This window comes from Phyllostomus discolor, chromosome 7 (genome assembly GCF_004126475.2).
Source record: "Phyllostomus discolor isolate MPI-MPIP mPhyDis1 chromosome 7, mPhyDis1.pri.v3, whole genome shotgun sequence".
NCBI classification, from domain to species: domain Eukaryota; kingdom Metazoa; phylum Chordata; class Mammalia; order Chiroptera; family Phyllostomidae; genus Phyllostomus; species Phyllostomus discolor.
This window is the reverse complement of record NC_040909.2, coordinates 86,494,749-86,514,829: the sequence shown is the minus strand read 5'-3', so window position 1 is coordinate 86,514,829 and position 20,081 is coordinate 86,494,749. Positions and strand designations below refer to the sequence as shown.

The following is a 20,081-nucleotide window of genomic DNA, read 5'->3' as shown; positions in this document are numbered from 1 at the left end:
TCTATCTCCCTACCTTCCCTCTCTAAAAATAAAAAATAAAATTAAATTAAATTAAAAAAAAAAAAAAGAAACATTCAAGGTAATGAAAAGCAAAGACCTAAAACCAAGGAGAATTAAGAAACTTCCTAGATAAAAAAAAAAGCTGAAGGAATTTGTTAACACCAAATCAGTACAGCAACAAATGTTAAAGGTCTTGCTTTAAGAACAAGAAGAAAAAGAGAAAAAAAAGAAGGAAAATAGTCTAACAATAAAAGGACACTAAATACATACCTATCAATAATCATCTGAAATACAAAAGGCTGAAATTTCCCAACCAAAAGACAACGGTAGCTGAATGGATGAGAAAACAAGACCCACATATATGCTGCCTCCAAGAAACCTACCTCAGATCAAACTATATACACAAAGTAAAGGGATGAGAAAAGATATTTCCTACAAATGGAAAGGAAAAAAGTTGGTATAGCAATACTTATATATGACAAAATACACTTTGAAACATAGGCTATAGTAAGAGACAAAGAAATAAACTACATAATATAAAGGCAACAATTCAACAAGAGGATATAACCCTAGTTGAACATCTATGCACCCAACATAGGAGCGCCTAATTATGTAAAGCAAACCTTGGTGGACAGAAAGGGGCAGACTGACAGAATACAGTCACAGTCAGGGAATTTTAACACACCATTGACTTCAATGGATAGATCTTCCAGGCAGAATATCAAGAAAGAGACAGTGGCCTTAAACAAGATACTTGATCAAATAGATTTAGTTGATATGCTCAGAGCATTTCACACCAAAGCATCAGAATATACATACTTTTAAAAGTACACAGGGAACGTTTTCTAGGATAGACCAGATTTTAGGGCACAAAACAATTCTCAATAAATTTAAGAAGAGTAAATACATACCAAGCCTCTTCTCTGACCACAAGGCTATGAAACTATAAATCAATCAGAAAAAGAACACTGAAAAACATGTAAAGACATGGAAGCTAAATAACATGTTACTAAACAATAAATGGGTCAACAACAAGATAAAAAAAAAAAAAACAAAGATTCCTTGACACAAACAAAATGAATAAACAACAATTGAAAATCTGTGGGACACTGGGAAAGCAATCCTAAAATGAAAATTCATAGCATTACAGGCCTATCTCAAGAACAAGAAAAAGCTTAAATAAATAATCTAACTTAAACTTAAACAAACTTGAGCAATAAACAAAGCCTAAAGTGAGGAGAATGAAGAAAATTGCACTGGGTGGAGGAGGGAAAATGGGGAAAAATTGGGAAAACAGTAATAGAATAATAATAAAAAGTAAATTTTAAAAATACTCAAGTAATGAAAATAATAAAATTTTACTGATATGCAATGAAATTTAAAACAATAAAAATCAATAAATAAAGTAAAATATTAATCCTATCAAAAGTGATATACAGATTCAGTGCAAACCCTATCAAAATTTCAATGGCAAAATTTACAATGATAGAAATAAATAATTCTTCCCTGACTGGTGTGGTTCAATGGGTTGAGCACTGGCTTGCAAACCTAAAGGCCACCAGTTCAATTCCCATTCAGGGAACATGTCTGGGGTGTGGGCCAGGTCCTGAAACCAATGATGTTTCTGTCACACATTGATGTCTCTGTTGCTTTCTTTGCTGTCCCTTCCTCTCTCTTTAAGAAATAAATACAATCTTTTTTAAAAAAAGCAAAAACAATCCTAAAACATTATGAAACCACAGAAGAGACCCTGAATAGCCAAAACAATCTTGAAAAAGAACAAAGCTGGAAGTATCACACTTCCTGATTGCAAACTATCATCTTGGGTTCTAAACAAAGGGGTATGTTCTGAGAAATGCATTGTTAGCTGACTTAGTCATTGTATGAATATCATGGAGGGCACTTACACAGAATTAGATGGTGCAGTTTATGACACACCTATGGTGTATTATTTTGGCTATCCGGGTCTTTTGTGATTCTGCAGTGCTACATAATTAGCTTTAATTGGTTTCTTTGACTCTCTCTTTGAACATCTTGACTACCCAAAACCTAAAACTACATTTTTAGCCACAATTCTAGGCAAAGCAGATCTGACCCCAGAGATCCAGAAATATAATGAACTTTTATTCTGTGACCATCTAGTGGTCTTGAAATATTACCTATTGGCAAAACTTTCTTCAAGACTTTCTAATTGTAATGGAATCAACTTCTTTTTTTTACCATGTTCAACTAATTAATTCATTTTAATGCAATCTTTATTGTATATTTTCCATGACCATTTAGTCATGTTATACTTCCCTCATCACAGCAATCACTATACTGTTGTCCATGTACATGAGTCCTTTTCCTTTTTGCTCAATCCCTCCATCTCCCATGACCTCTCATCCTGTTCTCCACCTGTGAGTCTGTACCCATTTTTCTTATTTTGGTTCATTCATTAGATTCCACATATGAATGAAATAATATGGTTTTTGTCTTTCTCTGACTGGTTTATTTCACTTAGCATAGCGTACTTCAGGTCCAACCATACTGTCATAAAGGGTAAATTTTCTTCTTTTTAATTGTGGAGTAGTATTCCATTGTGTAACTGTCCCATAGTTGTTTTATCCACTCATCGATTGATTGGACACTTGGGCTGCTTCCATATCTTGGTGGTTATAAATAATAATGCAATGAACACAGGAGTGCTTATGTCTTTTGAATTAGTGTTTTGGGCTCTTTCAGATTCCCAGAAGTGGGATCATTGGGTCAAAAGGCAGATACATTTTTAATTTCTTGAGGTACCTTCATACTGCTTTCCACAGTGGCTGCACCGGTCTGCATTCCCATCAAGAGTGCAAAATGGTTCCCCTTTCTCCACATCCTCACCAGCACTTTTTGTTGGTTGATTTATTGATGATAGCCATTCTGACAGGTGTGAGATGATATCTCATTGTGGTTTTTATCTGCATTTCTCTGGTGATTAGTGACATTGAGCATCTTTTCATATGTCTATTGGCCATCTGTATGTTCCCATTGGCAAAGTGTCTATTCAGGTCCGTTGCCCATTTTTAAATTGGGTTATTTGTTTTTTTTGGTGCTAACTTTTGTAAGTTCTTTATAAATTTTTGACATGAACTCCTTATCAGATGTATTCCTGAATATGTTGGCTGTCTTTTTTTTTTATGAATTCCTTTGCTCTTCAAAAACTTTTTAGTTCGATGACCTAGGCATTGCTCTTGAGATAAACAGGCTCAGCACACACTCATAATTTTATTTAAAAGGCCTCTCACGATCTGTCCCCTGCCCTCTCCTTAGTCACCTATTCCCTTTCCCTCATCTCTCTCCTTCCTCATTCAGTGATTAAACCACACTGGTCTTATCCCCATTATCAATTATTCCACAAACCCCTTCCAGTGGGAAGTATGCTGTTTCAGGCATCTGTCATTAAATTCTTAACAAATTTCAATATTGATAGCATAATTTTTTTAACAGATGTAACAGGGATAAAAGATGTATTGTCATCCCTGGCTGGGTGGCTCATTTGTTTGGCATGTCATCCCATACACCAAGGGCTTACAGGTTTGACCCCTGGTCAGGGCACTTATGGGAGGCGACTGACCTCTCTCTTTCTCTTTCTCTCTCTCCCACTGCCCCTCCCTCCCTCCCTCCCTCCCTCCCTTCCTCTCTAAAGTCAGTAATCATATCCTTGGGTGCAGACTGAAAGTAACCAGAGGGGAGGTGGGAGGTGGACAATCATAGAAAGAAGGGGAAGATACTGGACAAAGAACATGTATTAATGCCCCAGGGATATGGACAATAGTATGGAAGTTGACTGTGGGAGCAGAGGTTGGGATGCACAGAGGAAGTCAAAGGGGGAAAAACTGAGACAACTGTAACAGAATTACAATAAAAAATAATTTCAAAAAAGGAAAAATTTATAAAATATGTATTATCTTAACAATTTCATGACTTACTGAAGAAATGTAAATGTATCTGGAAAAGATCAAACTTTACAATAGTGATAGTGTTGCTTATGGAAAAAAAAACACATTCATTTCTTACCATGAGGTCACATACAGGCATGTGCATCTCAGCAAGCATAGTGTTTTCTAAGTCATCACTGGAAATGAGGCTGTGAAATCTCTGAGGAATGAAGGAGGCTGTCGACACATTTTCTTCAATCAAATTTTTATATACCTGTGTTCGAGGTCGAGCTAGGCCTTTTAGTATTATATAAAATCCATCATTTCCAACAACTGAAACAAAAAAAATGAAAGAGATATTCACTCTTTCATTTTTTCATGTAGACTTTATTTTTCAGGCTTTTTAAAAATAGGTATGATGACCACACATATCACAGTGGCTTCACTTTCAGCAGATACCTTTATACAATGACAATAACTTTAATGCTACACTTAGACATTCACAAATAATTTACTCAAATAACAAGAATCACAAGGACTTGTCTACACATTTGGAGAATTTTTTTTCTGACAGTTATTATAGTAATCAACCCTTTTAATGGAACTGAGACATTCTGGGAAGGAACCATGGTAACAAATCACAACATAGACTTAATACATTATAAAAATTGAACTTTTAAAAATGTTTACCTTGTCCTCAAAAAGCCATTTTGTGTATTTTATATTAGTTACAATGTATACCTACTATTAATTTTCCTTTATCTTTGGAAGGGAGATCATTACAAGGAAGAGGAGTTTGTTTGTTTGTTTGTTTGTTTGTTTGTTTTCCCATTATTTCTCCTACCCTCCATTGTAACTCTCCACAGTCGGTAATTAAATCCCAGTTCCTGAATTTCAGCTATATGTCTGGAGGTCTGGCAGGTTTGTTCATTTGTGAACACTTGAGATGCAGCTTAAATCAGTTGTATTCCTTCTGAAGCCTGTCTTATGGGAGAGAAAGGTATGGGAATGTGTTGCTGTCTCTCCATTGTTCATGTCTACATTACAGGATTGGAGCAAGTAATTCAATTGCTGTGAGATCTTTTCTTACATTTTGCTTATTAACATGCTGTAAATAGAAACTTTACATAATTTATTTAACAATGGTGTTTTTTAAAATTATTTTATTGTTCATTTACAGTTGTCTGCATTTTTCCCTCACCATTTCCCCCACCCCAGCCCAACCCACCTCCCTCCCTTGCTTCCACCATCCCCCTTGTTTTTTTTAATGCCAACTGCTTGTCTTTTCTGCCTTTTTCTAAACTGACTGAAGTTCTAAATACTGATTTAAAATCAAAACAGAAAACAGAAGAGCAACTGCCTGTGGCAGATGGTCAGAGGTAGACCAGGATAAAGCATGGAGATGACTCTCTGAGGTGACACTGAAGCTCTACCTTGATAAGGATTGGGTTACAGTATTTGTCAAAACTCATCAAGCAATATATTTCAGGTACAAATATACACATTACTATATCTAAATTTGACCTTAAAAAATAAAGGACCAGAAACAAATATTAAATTCTGGGTGTGAGCACTGAAGTGTTTAAGGGTAACACGTTCTCATGCTATGGTTATATAAAGAGAATAAAACATTATACAAACATAGTGGGGGAAATTGTAGGAAGAAAATGTGCCACTACAAGACAATAACAAACTAGTTTTACCTCTTTCTGTGTATTGAACCAGACACTATTCCAAACATATTACATATATTAATCTTTGTATCCTCTTAGCAATCCTATATGGCAGGTACAATAACTGTTCCAATATCACAACTGTGCAAACTGAAGGTGCTGAGAAAGTAAACATCCTGCCCTGACTCAAAGACAGCAGCAGTATTTAAATACAACCAGCCACAGCTTCCTAACTATGCTAGCCTATGGGTAAGCCTAGCATCTGTTACCTCCCTCCCTCTCCTTACCCTCCCCACTCCTCCTTCTTACCTCCCTTCCCTTCCTTTGCCTCCTCCTCCCTTTCCTTTCTCTCAATATATATTTGGCAGCAATGTGGTTTCAATTAGTGTACAGTGAGACACTATGTGTGACCTAGTCAGAGATCATGTTTCATTTTAAGTGTAAAGAAAGTATACTTCAAAGAAATATATGTTCATTTAAAATGTTAACAAATAAAAAGTCAATATACATGTACCTATGAATACATTAACAAAAAGAAGCCTGGAAAGGGATTTGGTAGTATAATTTGTAAAAAAAAATGGAGTGTAATTTAAATGCAGTTCATCAAAAAGGATGCTGTTAATTACAGAGGAAAATAATAGTTCTTAAACAGAATTACATCTACAACTCTTCCTAGATTTTCTCCATAAGGTTAATGGTCTTACAATCTTAATATGTGGGTTGATAGGCTATTCCTAAAAAAAATGCTCATTAAGAAACAAACTTCCTATTGATTTCCAAAAATAGGAACATAGCTGTTCCTGGCATCCAAATATGCTAAACTTTCTATAAAGAGCAAGCATTACACACTGAGCACCCATTATTGCCTGTGCACTGTGCAAGGTGCTCTAAGGCTAATTCTTTTAATAATCCAGGATGTCATTTATCATTAGTCCAATTTTAAGATGAAAAAATTAAGACTCAAAATAATTAAGTAACATCAAAAGTCACAAAGTACATTAATTTCTGCAGGTTTTCAAGTATATTCCAACATTGGAAAGATACACATACATACAAACACACAAAAACACATACATATAGGGGTGTGCATGCAGTACATTATATGTATATTTATGTACTATATGTGTGTATGCATATATAGTAAAGGCTAAAATAAAATGTATACATATGTGTATATACATAGAAGATTTTTTTTAAGATTTTATTCATTTATTTTTAGAGAGAGGGGGAAGAAGGGAGAAAGAGAGGGTGAGAAACATCAATGTGTGGTTGTCTCTCATGCACCTCCTGTTAGGGACCTGGCCAAACATGTTCGTGAATTCCCTGAAAAGGATGGGCACAGGACCTTCAGCATAAATCAACCATTCTAAATTATTTAAATGTTTCCAAGAGTTATAATTGGGTGAATAAGGTCATATTGTCACCTTGTTAGTTCTTAGCCTACAAATTGAGTGTTCATGTGCTCTACCTACCAGGGGGATTCCCATGCTCTTCTGCCTTTTGCCTTCCTCCTGTGCAACCTAACTACTGTCCTCTTCAGGGCCCTGTCCTTACAGGATCTGTCTTGCACTCTGCATTCTGCCCAGCAACCACAGCCTTGTGGTTAAGGGCCTCTGATTTTGTCCTCCTATCTGCAGCACATCACATGTTACCTAAATTATTTTAGGCATTTAGCAAATAGTTGAATGAATGAAAGCTTAATTAATGATCCTCTATTGTATTTCTGTCCAAAGAATCTGATAAAATATCTGGAGAAAAAACAGGTTTTTTCTCTTAGAATTCTGCCCTCTGAGAAATGACAAAAAAACTCCTGATGACCTATTTTCTACTCAAGGGGAAGCTTATGAAAATACAAGGAAGTTATATGAATTTTGAACTAGATGATTTAATTCACGGAAACCCCACTGTGAAATCTTAATGATCCCAGGGATAACATAATAGAAGCAATGAGTGGCCTTCTCATAGCTTTTGTGATTTTAAGATATCTTTGGAGATGAGGTTTGTTCTTGAGGACATTTTTTCCTCTGTCGAGCTACTAAGAATAATTATTTTAAGGTACAAGCCTAATAACCATATTTATAATATTTCTATAACGTGGAAGACAAAAGACATGTAAAACTGCATATTTATTTTAAGGTTTCTAAGAAACCAAATAAATAAATATTACCACAGAGCTAACTGGAAGGGATGAGAAGAAATTCATTTCACCTTATTTTTGGCTCAGACAGGCCTTCAATTGAAATAGCTTCTCAATATTGATACTTTCTGTCAAATATTTCTAGAGGTTTCATAAAGGCAGAAGTTATAATTTTACAAATTGTTAGTGATTGTTTTTAATAACTTTAAAACCTATTACTTTAAAATCTTTTTACTTAGTCTTTCTTACTAAGAAAAATCACTAAGAAAATTGATTTCAAAATCATTTACTCATATTCATACCATGCATATTCAGGTCAAGGCCTTTGATCTTTTTCAATAGAAGACATCATTCATTCATTGATACTGTCATTATCTGAAAGGAGTTATAATAAATAAGCTTACAAAAATACATGCATTGTTGCTTTAAATTTTAGAGATGAAATTGAATGAAGAAAATGGGTGAGAAAAAAGATATAGGCAAGAATAATTTTTTAAAGATTTTATTTATTTGTTTTTAAAGACAGGGGAAGGGAGGGAGAAAGAGAGAAAGAGAAACATCAATGTGTGGTTGCCTCTCACATGCTCCCCACTGGGGACCTGGCCCACAACCCAGGCATGTGCCCTGCCTGGGAGTTGAACCAGCCACCCTTTAGTTCTCAGGCTGGAAATCAATTCACTGAGCCACATCAGTCAGGGCAGGCAAGAATAAATTTTTGAAAAAAATTGTGTGAATTCTTATTTATTTGCTGGGAGATGGTATTGGGTAAGCAGATAATTTTTGCTCCAATTGCCCTGCTTTAAATAATTTTAATATTTAAAATTTCTGTCAAAATAATACCACACATATTTTAAGTCAAGTAATTTTAAGAGCTTATAAAATGTCCTAATCTAATTTATATGTAATACAAAATATTATCATACACCTGATTTGCCTAGAAGCCCCAGAAACACTGAATATATTTCTCCCAGACATTCTCAAAAAGAAAATGAAGTGTAAACACAATTAACTTTTCACAAAGCACATTATTAAAATATAGGGCATAACAGACTATAGCTAAGGACTTAAAAATAATTTCTATATGACAGGATGAAAAGAATGAAATCTGGGAGCCAGGATCTTTATTTATGGTAAAACTAAATATTTGATTACTTCTCTTATAAGAGCATATTATTTGAATTATGGTTAGCATATATGGAAGAGATGTCCACTACATTTTTCATGATATTTACCTACTGTGTTTTTATAATATGCTAAAATAAATTTACACCACAGCAGAAAATAAAGTCTATGCAGGTTTTTAAAATGTTAAAATTTAGTAGTATAAAAAATTGAGTATAAAAATAAATTTAAAATCATATCAAAATGAGGAACTATGTTGTTTTTGAAATATAACCTCAAAAGTTGGGAGTAAAATGAAATAAAATGAACAAATAGAAGAGAATTAACACTGTGAAACTTAATGGACTTCAAATAAAGAAAACAGTGAAGGTGATATAGATATCAAAAGGAAAAAATCCTTAAATTAATTATTTCATGTGAATATTTCAACATTAATATAAAGGGAGGGTACTAATAAAATTTTGATGGAGACTCTAATTCCAGGTTAGCCACTAAACTGTATTCTCAAGCAAGATTATTATTTTAGCTTTCATGAGCTTTTGGTTGCCAAGCATAAAAATGTCCCCCTGCCCAGGACATAAAACTCTTGAGATCACTTTAACTAAATAAACTATATACCTATGAGCATACAGAAACAGACCACTATATGCCATATATATTCTACACACTATTTTTATTATGGTAATCATGTTTTAGTATCATTTTCATTTAAAATACAGATATGTATGTTATCAGTACTTCAAATCACAATATTTTTATCCCTGTTAATATTTTATGGTTTAAGAAAACTGAATGAGAGGCTGAGTAAGTACTGGTAAGTTCAAGAAGCTGCCTTAAATAATAAAATTCCAAAGAACCTATGGCCAGAAAAGAGATAGAAGGTGTCAACAGCTGTTGAAATTGCAAGTAAGAAACCAAAACCTCAGCAGCAGTATGAAAGTCAGCAGCCGGACTATGCAGGAATACTTTCAACAACAGCAGAGGAAGGAAATACATATATGAGTAAAGACACAAGAATGAACTCAAAATAAATAAAAGACTTAAATGTAAGACTCAAAACGATAAAAATCCCAGAAGAAACATGGGTAATAAAATCTTGGACATTTCTATTAGCAATGTTTTTCTGATATATCTTCTCAGGCAAATGAAACAAAGGAAAACAAACAAATGGGACTACATCAAATTTAAAAGTTTTGCACAGCACAAGAAAATATCACAAAATGAAAAGGGAACCCACTGAATGAGAGGACATATTTTCCAATGATACATCTGATAAAGGGTTAATATCCAAAATTTATAAAGAATTTATAAAATGTAACACCAAAACCCAAACAATCCAATTTAAAAAATGGGTAGAAGGTCAGAATAAACAGACATTTTTCCAAAGGGGAATATACATGGCCAAAAGACATGAAAATGTGCAACATCACTAATCATCAAGGAAATACAAATTAAACCCACAACAAAATATCACTTCACACCTGCCAGAATGACTACCATCAAGAAGTCAACAAACAAGAAGTGCTAGCGAGGATGTGGAGAAAAGGGGACCCTCATGTGCCATTGGTGGGAATACAGACTGGTAGAGTTTCCTCAAACATTAAAAATGGAACTGTGTTTTGACCCTGAGATTCCACTTCTGGGAATATATCCTAAGAATTCCAAAACACCAATTGGAAAGACTATATGTACCCCTATGTTCATAGAAGTATTATTTACAATAGCCAAGATTTGGAAGCAGCCCGAATGTCCATCGGTAGATGAATGAACTGAAAAGCTGTGGTACATTTACACAACAGAATACTACTGGGCTGTAAAAAAGAAGAAAATATTACCCTTTTTGACAGCATGTATGGACCTGGAGAACATTATGCTGAGTGAAATAAACCAGTTGGGGGAAAGACAAGTACCATATAATTTCACTCCTATGTGGAATGTAATGAACAAAATAAACTAAGAAAATAGAAACAGACTCATAGATGGACAGTTGTCAGAGAACAGGTTGGTTGCAGGGCTGGGTGAAAAAGGTGGAGGGATTAAGCAAAAACAGAAAAACAAAAAACAAACAAAAAACCTCATAGATACAGACAATAGCATGAAGATTACCAGGGAGGAATGCAGGGAGAGGGTAAAATAGTAAATAAAGGGTGATGGACGGACACTTGTCTTGGAGTAGTGAATATACAATGTAATATACAAATGATTATGGATTGGGTGTGATAGAACTGTACACCTGAAATCTATATAATTTTATTAACCAATGTCACCCAATAAATAAATTAATAAATACTTTTATTTTGTTCTAACCTAAAAAAGAAAGAAGAGAAAAAGGAGCAATAGCTGGTTAGGCTTGTTTTTTTAAGTTGGATAAACAAAAAGATTTACAAAGTTCAGATATTTAATGAGTTTTGACAATGAAACAGATTTCAGCTGTTGAAATTAGATGTCTTAAAAACTCAAGATAAGGATTTTGATATAGACAGATGTAAACACAGAGACTTCTAATTTTCTTAAGTGTTTGAAAGTATGAAATGTGAGTCAGAATGCCTTGTGTAATATAATTGATCATTTAAAGTTGACATTTGTCAAGAAAAGAAAGTTCATATTTTAATAGTCAATTATCTGAGTTATGAAGATGCCATCAGAATATTTGACTTAATTGTAACTTTACAACCTTTGTGAAAAAAAATAAATGTGTAGTTACAAGCACTGACACATGGATATACATTCACCATGGAAAATTCAACACAAATATGAGTATATGTAGAAGAAACAATTCATTGTTCCCATTCACTGACCCTCAATTCCTCCACAGAGTTAACAACTTTAAAATATGTATTTTGGACTGTCCCTCAGGATATACCTTTATATATTTTAATATAAATATATAGATATATATTTTTCAAGTATTTATAAAAATATACATGTGAACATTTTATTAACTTGACAGTTCAATTTTTTTCAGTCTTTAATAAGTTCCCACATCAATATACACGGATTTACCTTATGTTTTCAGCCATGGCCTGAAATTTCATGGAGTACCTACATCACCATGTGTGCTGTCCATCCTCTATTAAAGGGCATTCAAGTTGTTTCCATATTTTTCACCATAATGAATACAATTTCAGGAATTCATAATAAAACAAATAAAATTTTAATTACTATGCTCAAATAGCAAAGCAATGTCAAATGTTTGTTTGTTCTTTCCTTTCACTAACATTTGTGAAAGGAAAAACTCATGTAATTTAATTGTCCCTGCTTGATGTTGGCTTACATGAAACTAATTATGAAAGAGAACTGTTGGGGCAAAAACTCTAAAAGTATATCATCTTTTCAATAGACACATGTTCTCCAAATTTCCAGTTAGATTTTAAATGCCATGACCCTGATGAACCACTTCAACAAACCAGTGTCATGATGGGCCAAGAATGAGTTCATCCTTAAGGCTAAAGCGTGTTTGAAATTCAAGTCTTAGCAGGAATACTGGGCATATTTTGTGCTTTAAGGTCCTCATCTGTAGAGAATAATCTGCTTTTATTTGATACTGCAATAGCTAAATAAGGAAGATCCCCTGACACACACATGAAAATGTATTACATAAATTTAGTTTGTCCTTCTAGTAGGTACTTAATAAACACAAAGAAATGATGCTTCACTCTGTTAAGGTGTGTATGACTCTATGTGTGTTGATTTGTATGCTTCCTCACATTAAAATATGAAATACCCCTATTAAAGTATCTAATGTATTTTTGAAAAAAAGGACTAGAAATTAAAATTTGGAAACTAAAATCTTTCTGGAGGGAACTTTTCCTCCAATATCTGATTAGTGTATGGATTGGTCAAATCATTGCTGTGACTACTTCCTGTCTTAACTATGAAAACCAAGCCTAGATTGTCATTAAATGTACATATCAATGATTGGTTTTCAAAGTGTGGTCCCAATACTAGCAGCATCACCCAGAATATTACTAGATATGCAAATTAATCCTCATCCCAAACCAACAGAAAAGAAACTTCAGGAGTTGAACACAGCAGTGTGTTTGAGTGAGTCCTCTGGATGATTCTGATGTACCTTGAGGTGGAGAAACTCTAGTGTATATCTTTAAAACATAAGTGCTAGTATATGAAATGCAATTTATTTCATGACATAATCTTACAAATGAAATATATCAAAACGGGACATTTTAACATGTGAAGTGAAATTATATGTATTATAATTAATAGAGAACTAAAAATAGTGACATTAATTTGATCTTGTCCAATGTTCCTCTATAGAGTCTGTTACCTGTGCTGCCTTTTACCCAGGTTTCAGAAATGACATTTTTACTAAATGTTTTCAAATGGTCATCTGTTAGCTGAGAAGCTAAATCTGGAATTGTTTTCAGCATCTTCCACACAGTGTTGTGTTCATGCTGCGTCCTATGAATGGGCCTTTAAGAAAGAAAAAGATTGCAAATTGAGAGATCATAGCACAAACACAAAGGAGCAAACCAAAAAATTCTTGATTTTTGAGATCCCAATTGTGTATTTTCCTTTTATTTAAGGCTTGTTTAAGGATACCTGTGATGATGTTTTATTTTTTTTCCCAACAATAAGGTGTACCTCCATGAATTTCTGGAAATTACCTGTACCTTTTTTAGAAACTCAGTACTTAAATTATAAGATTGTATCTTTTGTTATTCTCCTACTTGGAGTTCATTGAGATTGGATGAGTAGATGATGTTTTTCATCAAATTGAGAAATTGTTGGCAGTTTTTTTTTAAATGTTTTCTACCCCTTTCCTCCCTTCTTTCCTTCTGGGATCCCCATCATGTTTCTGCTGATACACTTGTTGGCACCACATGTCTCTGAGTCTCTATATTGTTATTTTTCTCTGTCTCTTTGAGTGAATATTCTTAACTGATCTATCAGAAAGTTTTCTGAGCCTTCCTTCTGCCAGTTAAAATCTGTTGTGTATCCACTCTGGCGATTTTTTTTTTAATTCAGCCATTGTAGTTTTCAACTTCAAAATCTGTATTTGGCTTTTTCAGTTTTTATCACATTGACATTATTTTTGTGGTGAGACATTATCATACTTTAACTTTATAATCTGTATTACTTCACATGTCCAACTACCTGCTTCTGCTTCTTTCACTCTTTGGCCATCTAATTACTGGTCAGAAATTTCCTTAAATGCCTTAACCAACATACCCCCAGCTTTTGCTGATGGACTGGCTCTGTTATCATGCTTTTCTTTAATTTGTTAGATATGGTTTCCTTTATTTCTTTGAATCTACTCATAATAGTTGACTTTAAAATTTTTGTCTACTAAAAATCAACATTGAATTCCTGAGGACATCATTAGCTGTTAACTGCTTTTTTTCCCATATGTTTCGTAATTTTTTGTTGAGAACTGTGCATTTTAGATAATATAAAGTGGCAACCCTGAATATAAGGTTCCCCTTCCTACCCAGGGTGATACATCAATAATGTCCTATGAATGGGGCTCTTCCAGGGAGCTATCAGACAAGTCTCATTGGCAATACTGAGGAGCTGTAACCAGTAGATCCCTCCAGGATGCAAGGTTACTGGCTTTAAGACTGTCATAGAACTGGGAGAGGAGGATTAAAGTAAGTCAGGAAAAAGCCACAAACCCTGCTCCTCTTCCCAAGAGTTCACCATTTTTCTTGAATATACTGTTCCTCATACTGTTACAAGTATTTGATTAATTTTCAGAGTTCTTAAAATATTTTGACACTTTTGGCCAGAATTTTACTGCTTTAGGAAGGAGCAGATATATAGAGATTCCACTCTGTCATACTGGAAGTCTTACACTCCACATAGTACAGTTTTTTTAATTGAATTTATTGGGGTGACATTGTTCACAAATAACACGGGTTTCAAGTGTACAATTCAATAAAACATCATCTTCACATTGCATTGTGTACCCATAGCCCAAAGAAAAGTCTCTTTCTGTCCCCATTATCTCCTCTTTGGCCCCTCTACCTACCCCTCCACTGTTCTATAACACACTGTTTCCCTCTGGCTATAACCACACTGTTTTCTGTGTGGTTATATACATATAAGCACATATGTATATATACATATACATATATTTTTTTATTGATCTCTTTGCTGTCTTTCATCCAGCCTCCCAACTCCCTACCCCTCTGACAGTTGTCAGTCTATTACATGCATCTATGTTTCTGTTACTGTTTTGTTCATCTCTTTATTTTGCTTATTAGATTCCACATATAAGTGAGATCATATGGTATTTAACTTTCTCTGGCCACATAGAATTTTAAATTCTCTCATCTACAGCAATACCCATAACTCCTCCTATAGCTCAAGGTCAACACATATTTCAAGTGCCTAATGAAAAAGGGTTAGAGAAGTTCATATGGCCATTGGTGATAGGAGAGTCAAAACTATTTGTTAAAAACACTGCTAACAGAAGAGATGAGAAGAAATAATGCTTAAAGTCTAGAATTCATTAAAAAATTACAGCTCAGTATCATTTTAATAAATGAATGGGCTTATAATTTACGTATTCTGACTAAACATGCAAAACATTTCCTATAATTAACCAAATTGCTCTGGAAATCCTATTACTAATAAATTCCCATTTTCAGATTCCTTCTACCTTTCCTACACTCAAAAACTTTCAAATTTTCAGAATGCCATGTTTGGACCATAAAGAAGCAGAGGGGTGGTAACTCACCCCCTATAACCTACTATTACCACCATTTTTTTTGGATGGTAAATCAAGACATACAGTTCTCAAAACTGACCTTTATTTCCTCTCTATAAATGTAGCTTTCCTTAACTTCCTTCTCAATCTCTGCCTTTATCCCTTGGCAGAAACTTCTTTTCCATACGTAATGCCTACTCTTCCTTTACCACAACTTTCTGGCCCATTCATCATATATAAATGTTTCAGTGAAAAAAATTAGATTAACAAAAGGACAGATTCTGGTAAACTTGTAGTCAAGCAGAAAAAAAGGAGTAATTCTAATTGCGAGAAAGTTTTCATTCTGAAAGGCTTACCGGAAGGCCCAAGAAGGTATCCAATAATGAAAGTAAACTTTAGAGATGCTGATTATTTTCTATTTCTCACACATCATACATCAAAGAAAGTATCTCTAGATCCTGTCATAAACAATCAATTTTTAATTGGAAGTGAAGATATCTGGGGATAGTGCTAATTCATATATTAGAAGAGCTCTCAAATTAAAGAGTAGTTAAGAACATGGGTTACATATATTCTTCCTAATTGGTGCTTTAGGATTCTTAGGGTATGTTCCCAGAAAGGAGATCACTGGATCAAAAGGCATTTTAATTTTTTAATTTTTTATTGCTTTTTTATTGCTCTATTACAGTCATCCAAATTTTTCCAATTTGCTCTCCCTTGCCCCTCCCATGCTCCACTCCCAAAGTCAGTCCCCAACCTGTTGCCCATGTCCATGGGTTATTTATACCTGTTCATTAATTAGAGCCTTCCCCTTTTTCCCCCCTTATGCTCCTCTCCCTTCCCCTCTGGTAACTGTCAATCTGTTCCTTGTTTCCATGCTTCTGATTCTATGTTGCTTGTTTGTTTCATTCATTAGGTTCCTCTTACAGGTGAGATATGGTACTTGTCTTTCACCACCTGGCTTATTCTACTTAGCGTAATGCTCTTCAGTTCCAACTATGCTGTCATGAAGGGTAGCAGCTCCTTCTTTTTGTCTGCTGCATAGTACTCCATTGTGTAAATGTACCTCCTTTTTTTTTTTTTGATCTGTTCATTTAGTGATGGGCACTTAGTTTGCTTCCAGCACTTGGCTATTGTAAGTTTTTCTGCTATGAACATTGGGGTACATAGGTAATTTTGAATTAGTGTTTCAGGATTCTTAGGGTATAATCTCAGCAGTAGAACTGCTGGGCTAAAAGGAAGTTTCATTTTTAGTTTTTTGAGGAAATTCCATATTGTTTTTCACAGATGCTGCCAGTTTGCATTTTCCCCAACAGTACATGAGTATTACCTTTTTTCCACATCCTCATCAACACTTGTGGATTTATTGATGGTAGATACTCTGGAGGCATTATTTACAGTGCCAAGATCTGGAAACAGCCCAACCAGCAATCAGTAAATGAGTGGATAAAAAGGCTGTAGTACATTTACACAATAGAATATTGCTCAGCTGTAAAAAAGAAGGAAATCTTACTTTTCGCACCAGTATGGATTATGAACCTGGAGATTATTATGCTAAGCAAAATGAGCCAATCAGAGAAAGATGGAGAAAGATAAATGCCATATAATCTCACTTATATATGGAATCTAACGAAAAAAATAAACTGACAAAAGAAAGAAAGAAAGAAAGAAAGAAAGAAAGAAAGAAAGAAAGAAAGAAAGAAAAGAAAGAAAGGAAGAAAGAAACAGAGACATGGATGCACAGAAAAAACTGATAGCTGTCCGAGATAAGAAAGTGTTACAGAATCAGCCAATGGTATTCTAGAATAGCTGTGGGGTTCAACTGCTCACTGTCAATAACATGATTGCCAAGGCAAGAGTTTAATAAAAAGAGGTTGTTTACTTAAAGGTTATATAGATTTAAAGTAATGGAAGATTTCTGCCACTAAGTCCCACTTCCTTTGAAACCCCAAAAATGAAAACCCCTGCCTCCCTCTGCCAAGCCAGACCAGTTTCAGAATATGCCACTCAGAAGTATAGTCTCTCAGAAAGATAGAAGACTGCAACTCAGTATTCCCAGTCCCTGTTCATCCCCAAGCATCTCTCACAAGTCAGGGTGCACCAGCCTGAATCCTTCTTGCAGAGTCAGTTTCTCTTCTGTGGGGCTGACTTTACTCTAGCCATCAGCTCACTAGTGTGTCTGTGTGTTGGCCAGGCTGTTCCCCTATAGCTTCACCAGCTCTGCCATCGTCTTCTATAGACAGACCTCCAGATAGACTTCCCTTATGTTTTTCGGCCTGCCCCAATTTTATATCCTCAGCTCAGAACTTCCTGCCCAGCCAAACATCCAGCTCTTTCTATGGTGCAATAGTGTCCATAATTTTTGTGGGCTTCCCAGTGTTTTTTATTCTTTTATTGGTTGCCATCTTTAGTCAGGGTAAAAGTTCCCAGCAGTGCACAAGCATCTGGGGTGGGCCCCCAGTTCATGCAGCTCTCACAGGCACTGAGCTTACTTCTGGCTATGTCACAAGTCATTCTACTGAGTCACTCTGCCTGAACACTTTCTAATAGTCACTTCTCAGTTTGCCCCAGGGAATAGCCTTCTTCTGCAGCTTCTCACTTCTAAAAGTCACAAGCTGTTAATTTTCCCTTGTTATACAATGTGCTTCAAATGCTGTGCTTTCCACTTTGTTGGCATTCTTTCCCTCATGCCCCTGTGCCTTTTTGAAGAATTTGAGAGGAATATGGGGTGCCCTACTTACAGGGAATCCACACGCTGTACCCCATTAGAGGAGGAGGAAGACACTGGATGAAATGAGGTGAAGGCATTTTTCAAAGAACATATGTGCATGACCCATAGACATGGACAACAGTGTGGTGACAACCTGAGGAAAGGAGGAATGAGGGCTGAATGGAGGTAGGCAAAGGGGTGGGGGAATGGGGACATTTGCAATAGTGTCAACACTAACAATAAATTTAAAGAGTTGTTAAGATTATTTTATCTAACAATTTGAGTAGAAGATATGAAGAGGTTGATTTATTTCTTATTAAAAGGTACAATTAAGATATTAAACACAATAGAAGAGATCCTTGGGGAGTTACATAAAAATTTCAAGTGCTAGCTTCCTTTCAAAATCCTCCTGCTGCTTGAGTTCTTACCATTTTTAAGTATATTTTATTAATTATGATATTAGAGTTGTCCCAAATTTTTATCTCCTGTATCCCCCTCTGCCCTGCACCACCCCACCCTCCAGCATTCAATTCCAATTAGTTCATGTCCATTTGTTGTGCTTAAAAGTCCTCTGGATCATCCATTCCCTATACTATTCTTAACCTCCCCCTGTCTATTTTGCATCTACCAATTATGCTTCTTAGTCCCTATACCTTTTCACCTCATTCTCCACTCCCCCACCCACTGATAACCCTCTATGTGATCTTCACTTCTGTGATTCTGTTCCTGTTCTAGTCGTTTGCTAAGTATTTGTTCTTGTTTTTCTAGATTCAGTTGTTGATAGTTGTGAGCTTTTTTTTCAATTTACTGTTCATATTTTTTATCTTCCTTTTCTTAAATAAGTCCCTTTAACATTTCATATAAAAAGGGCCTGGTGATAATGAACTCCTTTAGCTTGACCTTATCTGGGAAGCACTTTATCTGCCTTTCCATTCTAAATGATAGCTTTGCTGGATAGAGTAATCTTAGAGGTAGGTCCTTTCCTTTCATAACATCAAATACTTCTTTCCAGACCCTTCTTGTCTGTAAGGTTACTTTTGAGAAATCAGCTGATAGTCTTATAGGAACTCCTCTGTAGGTAACTCTCTTCTTCCCACTTTTAAATTTCTTTCCTTATCTTTAATCTTGGGTAATTTAATTATGATGTGCCTTGGTGTGTTTCTTCTTGGGTCTAATATCTTTGGGACACCCTGGGATTCCTGGACTCCTTGGAAGTCTATTTCCTTCACCAGATTGTGGAAGATTTCTTTTATCATTTGTTCAAATAAGTATTCAATTACTTGTTCTTCCTCTTCTCCTTCTGGCACCCCTATGATTCGAATGCTGAAGCATTTAAACTGGTCCAAGATGTTCCTCAGCCACACCTCATATTTTTGAATTCTTGTTCCTTCATTCTGTTCTGGTTGAAAGTTTATTTATTCCTTTTGTTCCAAATTGTTGATTTGAGTCCCAGTTCCCTTCCTTTCACTGGTCATCTGTATATTTTCCTTTGTTTCAGTTTGTGTAACCTTTATTTCTTCCGTCACTTTACAACTGAGCTCAATCATTTCTGTGAGCATCCTGATTATCAGTGTTTTGATCTCTGCATCAGATAGGTTGCCTATATCCTCATTGCTTAGTTCTTTTTCTAGGGTTTTGACATGTCCTTTCATTTGGGCCATTTTTTTTTTATCTCAGTGCACATGATATGTTGTAAGGGGTAGAACCTTAAATATTTGTCAGGATGGGGCAATTCACCTCACTGTGTTGTGGTGCTGTATATGGGGAAGTGAGGTTATCATCTGACATCACTAGAGGCAGATCCAGAAAGGAAAACTAGTGGTAAATATGAGTGGTAAATAAGAGGTGATCTTCTGCATGACGA

General features: G+C 35.1%; 1 protein-coding gene across 1 annotated transcript in view; it reads right to left on the bottom strand.

Annotated features, from left to right (window-relative positions):
• Nucleotides 1-20,081, bottom strand: part of CNBD1 (cyclic nucleotide binding domain containing 1) — a 288,454-nt gene that overhangs the window by 69,107 nt on the left and 199,266 nt on the right. The window contains 2 exon segments of the mRNA XM_036031672.1: nucleotides 4,045-4,238; nucleotides 13,123-13,268. Coding sequence (XP_035887565.1) covers nucleotides 4,045-4,238; nucleotides 13,123-13,268 — 340 coding nt within the window.